Source organism: Enhydra lutris, unplaced genomic scaffold (assembly GCF_002288905.1).
Source record: "Enhydra lutris kenyoni isolate GAN:26980312 unplaced genomic scaffold, ASM228890v2 scaffoldscaffold11, whole genome shotgun sequence".
NCBI lineage: Eukaryota > Metazoa > Chordata > Mammalia > Carnivora > Mustelidae > Enhydra > Enhydra lutris.
This window is the reverse complement of record NW_019154095.1, coordinates 359,368-378,202: the sequence shown is the minus strand read 5'-3', so window position 1 is coordinate 378,202 and position 18,835 is coordinate 359,368. Positions and strand designations below refer to the sequence as shown.

Below are 18,835 nucleotides of genomic sequence, written 5' to 3'. Positions count from 1 at the left end.
AAAACCAAGCGGGACACATCAAACAAAAACTTCTGCACAGCAACAGGACAAGGCAACCTAGTAAATGGGAGAAAATATCTGCAAATCATAAACCTGATATAGAATTAGTATCCAAAATATATAAAGAACTTTAAACTCAACAGCAAAATAAAAACATTCCAATTTAAAATGGGCATAAGTTGGGGAGCCTGGGTGGCTCAGTGGGTTAAGCCTCTGCCTTCGGCTCGGGTCATGATCTCAGGGTCCTGGGATCGAGCCCCGCATCGGGCTCTCTGCTCAGCGGGGAGCCTGCTTCCTCCTCTCTCTCTGCCTGCCTCTCTGCCTACTTGTGATCTCTGTCAAATAGATAAATAAAATCTTTTTTTAAAAAAAATGGGCAGAAGACCTGAATAGATATTTTTCCAAAGGAGACATACAAATGGCCAACAGGTATATGAAAAGGTGATCATAATAATCAGACATGTATATCAAAACATAATGAGATTTTAAAATTTTTTAAAAATACAATGAGATCCCACCTCACACCAGTCAGAGTGGCTAAAACCAACAAGTCAGGAAACGACATGCTGGCGAGGATGTGGAGAAAGGGGAGCCTCCTGCACTGCTGGTGGGAACGCAGGCTGGTGTGGCCACTGTGGAAAACAGCATGGAGGTTCCTCAGAAAGTTGAAAACAGAGCCACCATGCTCTGTTTTGATATCAAAATTTGGTAATTTCGATAGGGATGGCCCGAGTCTGTAGATTGTTTTAGGTGGCGTGGACATGCTCATACCACTTCTGGGTATTCACGTGGATAAGATGAAAACGCTGCTGTGAAATTACATCTGCACCCCCGGATCACTGCAGCACTGTGCACGGTAACAAAGACATGGGGACAACCTAAGTGTCCATCGATGGATACACGGACAAAGAAGACAGGGCCTGTGTACGTACAACAGGGTATCACTCAGCCATGAAAGAGCATGCCATCTTGGCATTCCCAACAACACAGGTGCACCTTCAGAGGGCTGTGCTGAGTGAAATCAGTCAGATGCAGAAGGACAGACACCAGACGATCTCCCTTCTATGTGGATCTACACATGACAAGTGACGCTCAGAGACACAGAGACCAGAGAGATTGCTGACCGCTGGTCACCAGAGCCAGTAGGTGGAGAATGTGCCAAATGAGTACCGGGGGTCAAAGTTCACCAACTTCCCCTTAAAAGGTGAGCCTGGAGGACAGGGGTCTGGCGTGGTGACTGGAGTCGAGGATGCTGTAGCACACATTTGCGAGCTGCTGACAGAGAACACCCTACACATTCTCCTCACCAGAAACAATGTGTAAGTACCGGAAGGGACCCTGTTCTCTGGACCGTACTGGTCATTCCACACCGCGTACAAACACTGAATCATCGTGCTGCATGCCCGAGACATGGCTAATGGTAACATCAGTGCACCCTGACGGAAACAACGGGAAACAAATGGGATCAGCGAGACCTGGGTAAAGAACTCACCAATCTACACAATACGAAATGCGGTAAGTCCACACGCACTGACATGGAACTACTTCCACAACAAACAGCGGCAAGAAAGGCTGACACGCACAGTCCCATGAACGCACCTTGACGTCAGGAGCATGCACGGAGACCACCGTATCCGAACACGCAACATGCGCCCACCCTGCCCCCCCGCCGGGGCACACAGGCCTTGGCAGTGCTCTGCAGAGTCTTGTGCACATGGGAACAAGAGGAGAACTCTGTCCCCCCAGGGCTCCCTGCTCGCCTGCCCTCTACCAGCACACGCATTTCCTCAACCTCTCAGCCAGCCCTGGGAGCTCCAGCTGTAACACACACACCCACCTGCACCTTGTCACCTCCCCCAACACCTCCATCGTCCCCACGCCATGACCACCTCTCTCACCTCCCCCAGAACCTGCACCTGTCACCTCCATCACCCCCATGCCATGGGGATCACTGTGAGTCTTTGCTCTGCCTTGGTCTCCCGCAGCCCATTCCTAACACAGCGGGCAGAAGGAGCCTGTGAAAGTCTGACCTGAACGGACTTTCCCTCCATGGAGCACCTGGGACTGCCCCCTCCCTTGGGGAGAAGCCCACGTCCCCACAGCACAGGAAGAGTGTCCCCGTGACTGGCCCTGGTTCACTGCAGCATCTGGTGTCCTGCTGCCCCCCCCCCCCCGGAGCCTCCTCTCAGCAGACCCCTTCCTCAGGGAGCCTCCATCCACATTTCCACGTACCCCCTCGACGCCAGCTTGTCCCCTCTGCAGCACTCATCATGTAGAACAAGCCACGCGCTGCACGCATTTCGTCCCCCTTCTGTCATCGCACCAGAACGACAGTTCCATCAGGGCCTGGGTTTTGGGTTTCCATGTTCTGTTGGCCCAGCATGGCCAGCACCTTGTGTACCGAGCACGGACAACGGTACAGTAAGAACCAGGCAGCTCTCAGGTCTGGCTCATGGAGGATCTGCCCATGCGCCCACGGGACAAAGGAAGATGCTGGACCCTGTCTGCAAGTGGCTCTTTTCTGGAGGGGACGCGACAATGGTGTCCTTCCTGCCTGCCTGCAAGTCACCCCCCTTCCCTCACAGTGAGGTGTCCAGTCACAGGCCCTCCTCCCACAGGTGTCAGCACTTGGGCTGGGAGGGCTAACGCGCGCTCTGTGGGCCATGAGGGAGTCAGTTAAAACCTACAAAGCGTCCGATTCCAACACCTTAAGTGTGCTGGAAAAAAGGAACAGAGGGACACCTGGGTGGCTCAGTGGGTTAAGCCTCTGCCTTCAGCTCAGGTCATGACCCCAGGGTCCTGGGATCGAGCCCCACATCGGGCTCTCTGCTCAGCAGGGAGCCTGCTTCCTCCTCTCTCTCTGCCTGCCTCTCTGCCTACTTGTGATCTCTGTCAAATCAATAAATAAAATCTTAAAAAAAAAAAAGAAAAGAAAAAAGGAACAGAGCTTCGGGCTTCTGAGAACAAGCCTGCTGTCTTCAGACGCCCGGGGCAGCGCGCACTCAGGTTGCCCCACGAGACTCGGAAGTCAGAGGGAAGGAAGGAGCTCTGCCGGAGCCCCACAGAGCCAAAGCTGCCGCGCAGCACTGGGGGCCATCGGGCACGGAGCGGGCGGTCAGTAAGCATGAGTCTCCCGGATCCGTGGAAGATCGAGGAAAGGGGGGCACAGTGGAACCACCAGGGAGCGAGCACTGCACTGAATGAGCTGATGAGAGGAAAGGAGGGAGGGAAGAGTGAATTTGCAGTGGCCCCACGGGGTCCCCAGTGGGACATCCCCCTCTTCCATTGCCTGGCAGCTCACGTCAGGGTTAAGAATCTGCTAAATGGGGGCGCCTGGGTGGCTCGGTGGGTTGGGCCGCTGCCTTCGGCTTGGGTCATGGTCTCAGGGTCCTGGGATCGAGCCCCGCATTGGGCTCTCTGCTCAGCGGGGAGCCTGCTTCCCTTCCTCTCTCTCTGCCTGTCTTTCTGCCTACTTGTGATCTCTCTCTGTCAACTAAATAAATAAAATCTTTAAAACAAAAGAAAAAAAAAAAGAATCTGCTAAATGGGTCTATTTAAAAAAAAAAAAAAGGACCAGAACGGAAGCTTTGGGTATCGGCAAGAGCATCGCTGAAGCAACGGGTCACAGAATGCCAGCCAGACACAGAGACGCGAGGAGAGAGCACAGGCAGGACGGGAAACAGGCCAGTCGAAATCACTGTTTCAGGACTGGGACACCGACATTCAAGGTGTCAGACCACAGGGACAGGCTTCCGGGGGGTGGAGAGAAGAAGGCCCAGGAATGAAGATCCAGCCGGAAGTGGCCAGGCTGTGTGAGCGCCCCGGACGGACTCTGAACTCACGCTGGGTGATAAACGGTCTCAGCTCAGAACGCGTCAGCGCGGCCCTCAGCATCGGACAAGACAAGCGGGACGCAGCTGGTAACTCCACAGAAGAGGACGCGACCCACAAGACAGAACTCTGGCTTTCCTGTTCCATGCTACAGGACTGTACTCCTCTCGCTTTATGACTGGCGAAAATGCAATATGAAGACAGAGTCAGAGCCCAGCACTGACGACCCACAGGACATCATTCCTCAACAAGGTGGTAACAGCAAATGCTGCCCGAGACACTCAACGCGGCGTCGGACGCTGCTGAACCGCACTTGTACGGCTCATGGACTTCCAGGCTTCTTTCCAGCCACTGAAGAAACAATCCAAGGAGGGCTGAGCCAATGAAGATCCTCGGGGAAAAACACAGATGACAGGGGTGCTTCTCCGACTAAATAAAGGCGCAGGGGAATGTCTCCTCACCCAGGCCCTGTGGCCAACAGGACCAGCTCCTACTTCAAAGCCCAGACGACCTCACGCGTCCTCCCCATCATCATGATCTGAGAACCTTTCTGCATTCTCATGAGGGAACCAAAAACACAGCCTCTTTCCTTTTTCCTTGGGGGTACCCACAACTTAAAGATGTTCTTTAAAGAATTCAATTAACCTCGGATACACTGGGAACTGTTAGAGCTGAAGGTACTCTCTGTGGCGCCCCAAATTTACAATGCCTTCCAATGCTCCGCCCATTAAGAACCAAATGAGCAAAATCAGCCTTAAAATACTCAAACTTGGGGGGCACGTAGGGGGTGCAGTCAGAACAGCGTCCGATTCTTGATTTCAGCTCAGGTTGCGATCTCAGGGTTTTGAGTTCAAGTCCCACATAGGACTCAGCGCTCAGCACGGAGTCTGCTTCTCCCTCTCCCTCTGCTCATGTGCTCTTGCTCAAATAAGTAAATAAAAAAAAAAAAAAAAAACCAACCTCAAACTTGGATTGGAAACAATGGTTAAGGAGAGGCCAATAAAAATAATGCAATGAAAAGGTTTACTAACCACAAAGGGAGAAAACCTTAGAAACGTCACCATTAAAACAGAGCTGAGCACACACCCCCCATCACACTGCAGCCTCCCAGGATGAAGAGAGCCTCCCGTCACCGGAGTCCCCCGAGACTACAGTTCCTGACAACAGTGCAATTGGATGGGAAAGGCTCTGACACCTCAAAGATATGCAGTGTCCAGACACTCCTCTTCTGCCTTCTCTTTGCAAAAATCATACAGGACTGTCACCAGAGAGAAAACTGCAGGCCAACGAGGCCCTGATGGAGAGGTTGAGCCAGATTATTCCTTAGTACCGTTCTCCCCACGGCTAAGCCTCAAGGTCTGTTTGGGTGCTCCCCTTCTCCTGGTCCAGTCCGTTAGCTACTCTCTCGTTGATTCTGCGCCTCCCCACCATCCAGCTGCATGGACGCTGCGATGGGCACACACTCAGCCTCCCTCACCAGTCTGCGTCTGCTAGAACCCTGGACTGGTTGTCCCCTTGTCCTCGTGCAGCCCAGAGATCTACCTGGTATCTGGCGTCCACAGCTTAGTGAGCAAAGCTCCTCAAAGAGGAGCCAGACGGACCCCCTGGAGAGCACACTGTGCTCTGCAGTACGAGACGTGGTAAGCCCACATGTCTCTCACGTGAAGAACAAACCATCAGAACAGGGGTGAACATTTGCTCTGTCATCACTAACCTCCATAACATCATGAATGCTGCTTTGAAAAGCAGCTTAATCAGGATTCAAAGTGTGAACCGAATGGCTACCCCGAACCACCACGCTGAACTGGGTGATTTCTTACCTATTTCCTCTGTACTTTTAATACTAAAATGAGGCGAAAAGAGAATAGGGGGATATTTAAAGGTCTTCTATTTTCATACCCATTACAAAAAAAAAAAGATTAAAAAAGTTGGTTAGATGGCGATTCACAGACCTGTACCCATGGGGCTAATAATACATTATATGTTTATTAAAAAATTTAAAAATTTTTTTTAAAAAGTTGGTTAGAATCTTGATTGCCTAAATGATTTTTACAACAATTTTCCTAGTTTTAGAAAGGCTACCCTAAACCAAAGAATTGGGAGTGCTGTTTGAGTCAAAGACATTCAGGGGAAGACAAGGTCAATTTATACAGCAATCTGAAATGGTGGTTACCTATGGTTTTATCAAATTTTAGGTTCAAAATTAAGTTGCTTTTTCTTCCAGAGAAAGAAAAATATCAGACATTTGTTGGAGTTCTGGGTCATCCGTGGCTTCTCCCTACAGGCCTGGATACACATTTTATGGGAAGAGAAAAAAGGAGCACAAAGACAAAGAAAAAAGGTGGAGTAGGGAAGAAGCAGCTACTAGATCGGACGTCGTAAAGACGGAGTGCTAACTCTCCCTTCACCTCGCCATCCGAGGGCGGTCCACGGCTAATGCACGACAGCCATGTCAGTAAGGGCACCAGGTAGTTGCCACCACACACAGAGAAGCACCTGTGAGCAAAGCTTCTGACTTCAAGGGGCTCTGGAAGCAGTGTGAGTGGGGGCGGGGAGTGAGACAGGTGGACACAGAGTCTATTAAGCAAAGAAAATGGGTCTAACTGTATTCTCTGTGTGTATACAGAAGGCATTTAATTCTCAGATGTTTAAAATGTGTTGGATGAGGGAGGAAAATGCATGAGGAAAAAACCCATAAACATGCAAATTCCTTAGTGTAGGAGGAGCAGTAGTGACGTTTGATACACACAGCCTGCTGACCCCCCAGAACGCTGACTGCAGGGTCCCCCACAATTCAGTCATCATCAGGAGTCCATCAGACACCAGACATTTCTGGATGTATTTGACCAAGCTCAAATTTAAATAATTTGCCATGAAAACTGTAAGATAAAAAGTAACTTCAAAAATCCACAGCCGTGTAACATCATCCAATACTAGTAGCATATATAATTACCAATCTTATATAAAATTTACAGCCATGAATATTGAATAAAATTCAGAATGGCAGAGAAATGTCACAATATAAGCTCAGTAAATGTAACATGTTATCTTTACTATAATCTGAAATATAAATTAATTTCTGCTTTAAATACTGCAAAAACCTATCTCTAGGCTAAAGCTACTAAACTTCTGTCAAAAAAAATCAGACGGCCTGAAGCAAAAATAAACTCTTGGGACTATATCAAAATAAAAAGCTTCTGCACAGAGAAGGAAACAATCAGCAAAACTAAAAGGCAGCCTACAGATGGAGAAAGATATTTATAAACGACATATCAGATATAGAGCTAGTATCCAAAATCTATAAAGAACTTATCAAACTCAACACCCAAAAAATAAATTATCCCACTAAAAAGTGAGTGGAATGGGGCACCTGGGTGGTGCAGTTATGTGTCTGAGCCCTGGTTTTAGCTCAGGTCATGATCTCGGGGTTATGGGATTGAGCCCTTTGTTGGGATTCAAGCTCAGCAGGGAGTCTGTGTGCGATTCTCTCCCTCTGCCCCCCCAACACATGCATTCATGTGCTCGCTCTCTAAAACAAATAAGTCTTTTTTTTTTTTTAATGGGCAGAATGAACAGACATTTCTGCAAAGAAGACATCCAGATGGCCAACAGACACATGAAAAAATGCTCCACCTCACTCGGCATCAAGGATATACAAATAAAAACCACAATGAGATCCCACCTCACACCAGTCAGAATGGCTAAAATTAACAAGTCAGGAAATGACAGATGCCGGCGAGGATGCGGAGAAAGGGGAACCCTCCTGCACTGTTGGTGGGAATGCAAGCTGGTGCAGCCACTCTGGAAAACATCATGAGGTTCCTCAAAAAGTTGAAAATAGAGCTACCCTATAACCCAGCAATCGCACTACTGGGTATTTACCCTAAAGATACAAACATAGTGATCCGAAGGGGCACATGCACCCGAATGTTCATAGCAGCAATGTCCACAATATCCAAACTATGGGAAGAACCTAGATGTCCATCGACAGATGAATGGATAAAGAAGATGTGGTCCATATACACAACAGAATATGACTCCGCCGTCAGAAAGGATGAACGCCCACCATTTGCACGGACATGGATGGAACTGGAGATTACACTGAATGAAATTAAAGACAAGTACATAAAATCTCACTTATATGTGGATTTTAAGAAACAAAACAAACGAGCAAAGTGGGGGCGGGTGGGAAGGGAGAGAGACAGACCCAGCAACAGCCTCCTAACAACAGAGATGCACTGTTGGTTAGCAGAGGTGGTGAGGGACAGGGAAAACAGGTGAGGGGGATTGAAAAGTACACTTATCATGATGAAAAATAATAAAGTGATAAAAAAATCAGATTGCCCGTCAGTTAAAAATACAGTTGGTAATTATGCAAATGCCAAGTAAAAACATAGAATAAAATCAACTGCTTGACCCACAACACCTTGAAGGAGAGGATCTGAGACCTTCCCAGTTCTCCAGCCGTCCCAGCAGCACCAGTGATGCAGACTGCCACTTCTCACACCGTGCTTCCGAGCTTGTGCAGCCTGCCTCATCGGGATGCACAGCTCCGCGCATGGAGAAAACCCCATCTTCCTCTGAGTCTAGTGCTCTAGCCAATGAGGTGTGAGCAAGCGCGACCACGTCTCCTCCTCTCCTACCCTACTGACCGGGACGCAGACACTGAGAGTGATACTCCACCTCGGGCTGAGCAGAGGACACTACGTTCTTGGGACAGCACAGCCGCCACCCAGAATGTCCCTCCTTCCCGGAGCAAACTCACTACACCCGCTCAGGCTCCCAAGAGAGAAAAATGCATTTGTCTTATACAAGGTCTCAGATGTATGGCGCTAAACCACATCCTGATATACTGAGATTCCTCAACTATAACATGGGGTTAACATAATCCCTTTCTCTCAGATTATTGGAAGGATTAAATGTCTTCAATAGAAGAAAGCAGCACCTATGGGAAGGTTCTTGATCATCTACTAGGCTCAGTCTTCCCCTAAATAATGTGTGGCTTCTCATCAAACCTGAGTACAGGCGAACTCAGCCAATGACAAGGCGCTCACGGTACGTGGGCGGCAGGCAAAGGACAGGGTCTGTGCAGCTGTAACTTACACACTGTGAGTGAGAGCACGTGGGTTATTCTCTCTCTCCAGGTCCCGACTCCAGGATTCGCATCGCTTCCAGCCATCTTCTGTCTTAATCCAGCTCCATCCAGGAGATCTCCAGTCCTGACCCAAAAATGGCATAGTTCTCCTGAAAAGAAGTAATTTACATTAAAAACATATGTGCAGTTAACAAGTTTCCTTTCACTTAGAACATTTGTTAATTAATTTTAAAGAATAAAGTTCTTTTTTTTTTTTAAAGATTTTATTTATTTATTTGACAGAGAGAGAGATCACAAGTAAGCAGAGAGGCAGGCAGAGAGAGAGGGAGAGGCCGGCTCCCCACAGAGCGGAGAGCCCTATGTGGGGCTCGATCCCAGGACCCTGAGATCATGATCTGAGCCAAAGGCAGAGGCTTAACCCACTGAGCCATCCAGGTGCCCCAAAAATAAAGTTCTTAATACTTAAATGCCTAAACACACCCTAAATGCTCAGGATTGGCGGTCACACAGCACCTTGATGTGTACTAACTCATCAAGACTGGATATGCACTGGGGGACTGACTAGCTGGCCACTGCATAGGTCAGGACGGGCTCAGCAGAGCTACCATCTCAGCTCTTCCCCGCAGAGTCAGCAGGGGTCAGGGGAGGAGGAAGAACGGGAAGTATCACACCGGAGAAGATGCTCTTCACTAGAAACCAGAAGCAACGGAACACGAGACATTCTCCTGTTCTGCACTGTGTGCTCTTCAGTTTGGCTGAAGCTTACAGCGTGAGATGTTGAGAAGTGAGAACAGGGAGTGATCAGATCAAAGAACTGGACTTTCCCCTGAGGGCAGCAAGGGGCCTAGGAAGGGACTTCAGAACGTAAAGGATCCGATGAGAGTCAAGCCTTTCAGGAGCCTCGGGGGTCCCCCTGTGAGGAGGGAAGCTGGAGCTGGCCAGGATGGGGGTGGCACCGGAGGGAGGAGGAGTGAGGACTGGCGGTCACAGAACACTGGCCACCAGGTCGGAGTGTGGCTGCACTGGAGGAGAGAGAGTCTAAAAGCATTCAGGAGGTAGAGTCCAGGAGAAGACAAGGACTTCCGTCTTGCACGCTGTGTGTTGGGCCCTTGCGTGGAGCCCAAGGGACCAGGTGCCATGTGCTCAGCTAACCCAGGTAGGCCCACCGGGCAGGGCCACATGCCGCACTGGCTGGATGTGTGAGGGGAGACCAAAGACAGCCCAGGTTAGCTTCTGGCACCTAAGAGATGCTGATTTCAGTTTCGGACAGGCCTGTTAGCTTTGCTGAACCCATGGCGACAGGCACTGTCCTGGAAGCCACATGTGCCAATCCAGGTGTAAAAATTCTGACCTTAAAAATGAGGACACAGATATTATTACTTTCATAAAGCTCGCAATTTCGTGAGAGCAAGACCTCAAATACTAGCTCTTCCACTGCCTGGAGTGAGCTTCCTCTCGCTCACTGGTTCTCCACCCTGGCTGTGCGTTAACATTACAGCCTTGGAGGCTGTTAGAACATACAGTGTTAGCTTCACCCCAGACAGTTGAACAGGAGAATCTATGGGTGACAGGAGCACACAAGGGAGCTCAGCAAACAATGGGCAAACGAATGCATATACAGAGCCATGGCTCAGAAGAGAGAGGAAGGCCGGAGACCAGGACAGGAAACTCACTAGCATTCAGGTAGTAAGCAAAGCCACAGGAATGATACCACAGGCGAGAACACACAGAGCCAAGGGAAAAACCTCTAAGGGACCAGGACATTTGAGAGCCAAGAGGTAGAGGAGCCAGAAAGGGAACTGAAGAGGAAGAGCCGAAGAGGTAGGGGGAAGGGAGTAGGAAGCCAAGAGAGGAACATATTTTAAGAAAGGAATGACTGATGCAGAAGAATGAAACTGGACCATTTCCTTATACTACACACAAAATAGACTCAAAATGGATGAAAGACCTCAATGTGAGACAGGAATCCATCAAAATCCTTGAGGAGAACACAGGCAGCAACCCCTTCGACCTCAGCCGCAGTATCTTCTTCCGAGAAACATCGCCAAAGGCGAGGGAAGCAAGGGCAAAAATGAACTACGGGGACTTCATCAAGATCAAAAGCTTTTGCACAGCAAAGGAAACAGTCAACAAAAACGAAAGACAACTGACAGAATGGGAGAAGATGTTTGCAAACGACATATCAGATAAAGGCTAGTATCCAAGATCTATAAAGAATTTAGCAAACTCAACACCCAAAGAACAAAGAATCCAATCAAGAAATGGGCAGAGGACATGAACAGACATTTCTGCAAAGAAGACATCCAGATGGCCAACAGACACATGAAAAAATGCTCCACCTCACTCAGCATCAGGGAAATACAAGTCAAAACCACAGTGAGATCCCACCTCACACCAGTCAGAATGGCTAAAATTAACAAGTCAGGAAATGACAGGTGCCGGCGAGGATGCGGAGAAAGGGGAACCCTCCTGCACTGTTGGTGGGAATGCAAGCTGGTGCAGCCACTCTGGAAAACATCATGAGGGTCCTCAGAAAGTTGAAAATAGAGCTACCCTATGACCCAGCAATCGCACTACTGGGTATTTACCCTAAAGATACAAACGTAGTGATCCGAAGGGGCACATGCACCCGAATGTTTATAGCAGCAATGTCCACAGTAGCCAAACTATGGAAAGATCCTAGATGTCCATCGACAGATGAATGGATAAAGAAGATGTGGTGTATATATATACAACGGAATACTAGCAGCCATCAAAAGAAATGAAATCTTGCCATTTGCAATGATGTGGATAGAACTAGAGGGTATTATGCTGAGCGAAATAAGTCAATCAGAGAAAGACAATTATCATATGATCTCACTAATATGAGGAATTTGAGAGGCAACGTGGGGGGATTGGGGGTTAGGGAGGAAAAAGTTAAACAAGATGGGATCGGGAGGGTGACAAACCATAAGAGACTCTTAATCTCACAAAACAAACTGAAGGTTGCCAGGGGGAGGGGGGTAGGGAGACGGTGGTTGGGTTATGGACATTGGGGAAGGTATGTGATATGGTGAGTGCTGTGAAGTGTATAAGCCTGACGATTCACAGACCTGTATCCCTAGGGATAATAATACATTATTATGTTAATAAAAATTTAAAAATTAAAAAAAAAAGGAATGATTGAGAGAGGACAACACTTAACAAGCTAGTACAGTAAGAACTGAAAAGTATATATTGGATTTAGCCACAAAAAGGTAGCAGACAACTCAACCAAAAATACTTTCAATAATGTCATATTAATCTCAGGGGCACCTGGGTGGCTCAGTGGGTTAAAGCCTCTGCCTTTGGCTCAGGTCATGGTCCCAGGGTCCTGGGATGGAGCCCCGCATTGGGCTCTCTGCTCAGCAGGGAGCCTGCTTCCTCCTCTCTCTCTCTGCCTGCCTCTCTGCCTACTTGTGATCTCTGCCTGTCAAATAAATAAATAAAATCTTAAAAAAAATAATAATGTCATATTAATCTCACACCCAAGTAGACTTGGGGCATTTTGCTAACGTGGAATATTTCTAACAGAGTACCTGAGAGACAGAAATGTTCAGATATCATCTCCCAACTATATTTATTACAACTAACAAAAAACAGGCTATTAAGTAGACATTTATACTGGCTTTGAAGAAACAAAAAAAAATTAGAAGAAAATTCTAAGCCTTCAACAGTATTCCTGGGTCAACTCTTAAGTGCTCACTTCCTTAACGAAACTTGGTTTTCCAGGAAAAACATCTTTAACAGTCACATATTCATTCAAACTCTTATTTTATTTTTTTAAAAGATTTTATTTATTTATTTGACAGACAGAAACTACAAGTAGGCAGAGAGGCATAGGCACAGAGAGAGGGGGAGGCAGGCTCCCCACTGAGCATAGAGCCCGATGCAGGTCTCCATCCCAGGACCCCGGGATCCTGACCCGAGCTGAAGGCAAAGGCTTTAACCCACTGAGCCTTCCAGGCGCTCCTCAAACTCTTATTTTAGAAGACACTTCAGAATCATTATTTAAATCTCAGCACTATTTTTGTAAGTTTTTTTTTTTAAAGATTTATTTACTTGAGACAGAGCGCAAGTGGAGGGGAGTATCAGAGGGAGAGGGAGCAGACTCCCCACTGAGCAGGGAGCCCGATGCGGAACTTGATCCCAGGACCCTGAGATCATGACCCCGAGCTGAAGGCAGATGCTTCACCTGCTGAGCCACCCAGGTGCCCCACAAGTATCATCTTGCAGACTTGTTTCAAGCCACCAATCACCCTAAAATGCTGAAGCTACTACCACATCCAGTCAGTTGTTACCTGAAATTGTGTCCAACAGTATGCGCTCCTCCCAAAGAAGGCAGGTGCAAACCATGATGGAGAAGATGCTGCTTAAAATGCAATCTAGTCTCATAAAAACCGGACGAGAGAAAAATGTCTGAGGACCAACTGCGACAGTTGCCAACGTATCTCCCAATGTCATATATGGCGGATTCAGAAAAACCGGTATTTTTAAAAAGTGGCCAGCATGCAGAACACTGCTACCCAGACCAGATATAGATTACTCCAGTAACAGGTGAACACAGACCAGCGCGTTATTATGCTATATGTCCCTTCCCTGAAGGTATACTACCTAGTCCAAGAACTAAAAAGACAAGAGCCACATCTTCTTTATCCATTCATCAGTGGAAGGACATTTGGGTTGTTTCTATAGTTTGGCTATTGTGGGTAATGCTGCTAGAAACATCAGGGTACATGTACCCCTTCAAATCTGTACTTTTGTATCCTTTTGGTAAATACGTAGTAATACAATTGCTGGGTCGAGGTGGGGGATGCGCTAGGTGGGAGATGGACATTAAGGAGGGCACTTGTGATGAGTACTGGGTGTTTGATGTAAGTGATGAGTCACTGAATTCTACTCCTGAAACCAAAAATTAAACTGTATGTTAATTATAATTTTTAAAAATTTTGAAAAAATAGATAAGAGTAAATAAGAAAACTCACACAAATAGTATATGTAAATATACTTAAAAGAGATTTTACAGGGCGCCTGGGTGGTTCAGTGGGTTGGGCCGCTGCCTTCGGCTCGGGTCATGGTCTCAGGGTCCTGGGATCGAGTCCCGCATCGGGCTCTCTGCTCAGTGGGGAGCCTGCTTCCTCCTCTCTCTCTCTCTCTGCCTGCCTCTCCATCTACTTGTGATCTCTCTCTGTCAAATAAATAAATAAAATCTTTAAAAAAAAAAAAAAAGAGATTTTACAATGTATATGTATGTACTGAATGAGCAATAAAGGGAGAATAACTAAAAGAAATTCGGAATAAAAAGCAGATCATTTGGGACCTCTGAAGAAAAACCAGGGCACCATGCTGGCCTTAAAGCACAGCTAAATCTTAAGTGAATGGGAGACAACGGGGAACAAAATAGCAATCACAGAAACGGTGGGCACACAAACACATTGACACCTTTGAGAATAATAAACAGAACAGGTTGGCTGAAATAGAGAAATCTTTGGGAAGGCTGGCAGCCAGGTTGGAAAGGTGACTGGAAGCCAGATCATGGAAAACTTGAATGTCAAAGCTGTCTGGACTTTACTCTCCAAATAATTAAGAGTTTTTAGGCAACGCAGTGGTAGGAGCAGTGTTATTCTGAAGATAACCTGCCAGGTCCTGTGTGGTAAAGGGCATGGAGAACAGAGGCAGAAAGCACAACTCGGGGAACAGAAACCTCCTGCCAACAGCTCAGCTAACAACCTGTCTTAAAACGGGAGGACGCACCAACCCTGCCCTTGTCCATGTAGGTGCGATGCCCACTCACCACTTAAGACACTTCTACTCAGGCCTCCAAAGCAACATTTACGTGGAACATTTATGCGAAGTTTTCACGTGAAGTTAAGAGTCAGCTTAATGTCTCGAGTAAGATAATCAACTCTTTTGCAGCAACCCTTGTGAGAAATCACACGGTTAGCCTGAGCGCTCAGGGCTGCTTCTATTTATACGGGTTGGAAGCAATGAAGCCCAGCTCCACAGACCACGGAAACAAAAACAGAACATTCCCAAGGTTTCTATCTCCAACACAGATGAAAAGATCTGTTTTGCTGTAGCTGCACACACTTCATAGGTCTGACATAGGTTCTCTGGATCGCAATGAAGTTTATCTGAAATTATAATTCCATACAGTTCACGAACTAAGGCAGACTCTGGTAGAAGAGTTATCATAAGCAACAACAAAAAGCCATCAGGGAAAAGCAAGAAAAAAAAAAAAAGACAAGGCACAATTTGAAATGCCTGGGATCAAATTTTCAAAAACACTCCCAACCTGGGGCATCTAAACTCATAGATGGAAAAAACAGGACTACACTTCCGGAATGAGGAACAGCCCACCACTTTTATGGAAATTTATTGATCTGTCTTGCTAAAAGATCTGAATTGCTATAACTTTATAAGTTTTAATTAAAATCACATTTGTTTTGAAAAATTTCAAATACAAAAAATAAAGGCAAAACTTACTCCTCAAAATGAAGCACTTAAGAAAGCTACTCAAAGGGCGGCTACTCAGTTGTGCAATAGCTACTAGGATTTGCAATTTATGCACATTTCAGGTTAACTGATGTCAGCCAGCAAAGGGGCTAAAGTCTTACACACCCTTCCTTCATCCCACTTGCAGGAAGTGGGAGCACAGGACCTCCCCAGGTTGCCTGGCCCAGAAGAAATCCCAGGAGGAGAGACGCAGAACCAACCAAGAAACGTCTTCCTCCAGCGAGCATCCCTTCTCAGCTGGTATGATCCTAGCACACACTTTCGGGCTCTCAGTGGGAGGCAGGCATTCCTCTGAACAACTCAGCTGCACTATCTCAGCCCCCAACTCCCCCCCCCCCCCCGCCCCGGGAAAGACAGAAAATGCTACCATCCCATTTTTTTTTAAGATTTTATTTATTGATTTGACAGAGAGAGGTCACAAGTAGGCAGAGAGAGAGAGGAAGGGAAGCAGGCTCCCTGCGGAGCAGAGAGCCCGATGCGGAGCTGCATCCCAAAACCCTGGGATCATGACCTGAGCTGAAGGCAGAGGCTTTAACCCACTGAGCCACCCAGGCGCTGTGCCCCCCCTCCCCGGCCCTTTTACAGCCTTAATTCCCTTTTATAGAACCAAGTGCGGCCCAGCGTCTGGCGGAGCTGGGGGTCACATCTCTGGAGCGTCCGGGGCCCATGCTCTATCAATGTGTTTTTATAACATTTCCTGGGCACCCTGTGAAAAGGAAAGGTCCTAAAATGGTGGGGTTTTAAGTGTCACCTTATACTACATACGTCACTAATAAACACGGTCTAAAGCAATGACTGGTCTAAATATAAAAACACGAAGGACAACGTGCCGGCAACAAACTCTCATACACTGCGCAAGGCCACACGCCAGGACACGGGGGTGAGCAGACTCGGAGCCACCGTCAGGTCCGGGCTCCAGACGACACATGCAGCAAGTACAGAGAAGTCCGGCCACGCGCAGCACACCGGGTAAGAAGACGGCTACCGCGCCAGCACCCGTTCTGGGGTCAGCAAGAACACCTGGCACGCACGTTCCAACTGTCCCCTCGTTCCTTCTGTGTCAGTAAAAACTGACAAAACCCGCTTTGTGCTGTGCTGGGAAACGCCGGTCCCCAATCCCACCGCATTCCGTGTCCTCCAGCGCTCTCTCGGCCTCACAAGACTCCCGGGTCACTCGGGTCACTCGGGTCGGACGCGACCGCGGCCGCTAAGTGCGGAGGAGCCCGACCCCGAAGGAACAGCAGACACAGCTGAGCGGTGGCCAGGGGACGTGGGCTGTCCTGTAAGGGACCCGACGCGAGGCCACAGAGGCCTCACAGCGACGGACCCCCGGACCACGACGGGGAAGGCCACCTGAGGCGGGTGCGCGCTTCCGGGGGAACAAGAGGAGGCGTCTCCCGCTGGGGCCGGAGGATGCGGACTTGGAAGAAGCGAGGAAAGACGACTTCACGAGGAAGGCACGTGTTCTCTGGATCCCCGAGTTTTCAAACCCCCCGCATCTGGGTAGCAGAGGCCCACAGAGAGCAGCGGCTTCCAGGGAAGAGGAAGACGCACGGCCCAGGGTGGGCGGCCAGCGCCGGGAGGCAGGCTCGGCGAGGGCGCCCGGACTCCGGGCGAGGCCTGCGGAGGACGCTGGAGCCACAGAGGAGTGGGGACCAAGGGTCAGGCACACGGAGGGCAAGGGAGCCGCCGACCCGTACTGGGGACGCAGCTAGAGCCAAAGAGGAGGACGGAGGGCCAGGCACCGGGACGACGCTGGAGCCACAGGCGAGCGCGGCCCGAGGCCAGGCACGGGCAGGACGCTGGAGCCACGGACGGGGACCGAGGCCCGAGGGACAGGCTTGCGGAGGAGCTAGCACCGCGGACAAGGGCCAGGGGACCGAGGCCAGGCACGGGGAGGACGCTGGAACCGCGGACGGGGACCGGACAGCAGGTGGGACGCGGGGGAGGACCGGGGTCGGGCGGCAGGGGGAGGGGCGCGGACGGGGACCGCAAGGCGGAGGCGGCGGGTGTCCCGGGGAGAAAGGAGCTCGGAGCGCGCGGGGGCGGACACGCTGGCGGGAGGGGCCCGGGGAACCGTCGCAGGCCCCCGAGGGCAGCGCCCGCGGAGCGCGAGGCCAGGGCGCGGCGGGATCGCGGGCGCGCGGGGATGGGCGGCGGCCGAGGGGAGGCCGCGCCGCGCGGCTTAGGGCCCCCGGCGCGCCCCGGGCCCCCGACCCTACCTGGCGCGGGGAGGGCTGAGGGTTCGCCGTCCCCACCTGGAGCGCGCGCCGCCTCAGTCCCCGCGGGAGTGCAGACGCCCTCGGGCCCCACCTGACGGCGGCGCCGAGCTTTATTGCCGGAAGTCGCCCTCCGCCTACCGGGGAGCGCAGACCTCAAGCCCCGCCCTGGGCCGCGCCGATTGGCAGCTGCGGCTCCGCGTGGCCGTGTTGCTACCCGGCTCCCGAGGCCGCGGCGCGCGCGTGCGCAATGTGGCCCCGCGTCGCCGCCTCCTGCGCGTGCTCAGGGGGTGCGGGGGGAGCGCGAACCCGCGGGCGCGGTGCGGGGCGGTGTCCGCGCGTGGGCGGGCGCGCTGTGCTTACCTGCGGGCGTGCGCGGGACGCTGCGCAGGGCCGGGAGCCGAGTAGTCTTCCCGGCCGCGCCCCGGCTCAGCTCCGCTGACCCCGCCCCGCCCCAGTGCCCACGCCCACGCCTGCTCCGCGAAGCTACCTGAGCCTCAGTTTACCCCCGGAGCTCCTGCGCCCCGCGGTCGTCGGTCCCCCGCCGCGCGGCTCAGACATTCTCTGCGTAGGGACAGCTCGACGGTCCAGATCCCCGCGCGGGGCGATCGTCCGCGGGGGCCCGCTGGCACGCCAGGCCCCTCCGGGAGCCGGGATGTGGGTGTCCGCTGGCGGGGCTGGGCTGCAGGGTGGGCGTCGCGTTATTATTATTTTTTAAGATTTTATTTGTTTACTTGACAGAGAGCACAAGTAGGCAGAGAGGCAGGCGGAGAGAGAGGGGGAAGCAGGCTCCCTGTTGAGCAGAAAGCCTGATGCGGGGCTGGATCCCAGGACTCTCAGATCACGACCCAAGCTGAAGGCAGAGGCTTAACCCACTGAGGCCCCAGGCGCCCCTCGACTATACTTCTTGAGACTCAATGGGTGATTACAAATCGCACAATTACCCTTAGAAACTGGACATCATTGCTTACAGTTTTTCAAATGTGGCCCCTGACCATATCCCTGGTGTCCGAAGACGTGCTGGGTACATGCTGTGCTTCCTTTCAAGCAAAATTAACCTTCAGAATCGACCATCTTACAAAGTAAACTGCTATCCTTGGAAAGCAGTTTTTTCTTTGAATGAGGAGCTTCAGTTGTACATTTTTCCAATATACAT

The 18,835-nt window shown here is 50.2% G+C and overlaps 1 protein-coding gene across 1 annotated transcript in view; it reads right to left on the bottom strand.

Annotated features, from left to right (window-relative positions):
- Nucleotides 1-17,762, bottom strand: part of LOC111144431 (F-box protein 25) — a 57,592-nt gene extending 39,830 nt beyond the window's left edge. The window contains exons 1-2 of the mRNA XM_022498734.1: nt 17,683-17,762; nt 8,935-9,075 (exon numbers count right to left, since the gene is read on the bottom strand). Of these exons, the coding sequence (XP_022354442.1) occupies nt 8,935-9,068 (134 nt within the window). The 5' untranslated portion in view covers nt 9,069-9,075; nt 17,683-17,762. The remainder of the gene's footprint in view (nt 1-8,934; nt 9,076-17,682) is intronic.
- Nucleotides 17,763-18,835: the final 1,073 nt, after the last annotated feature.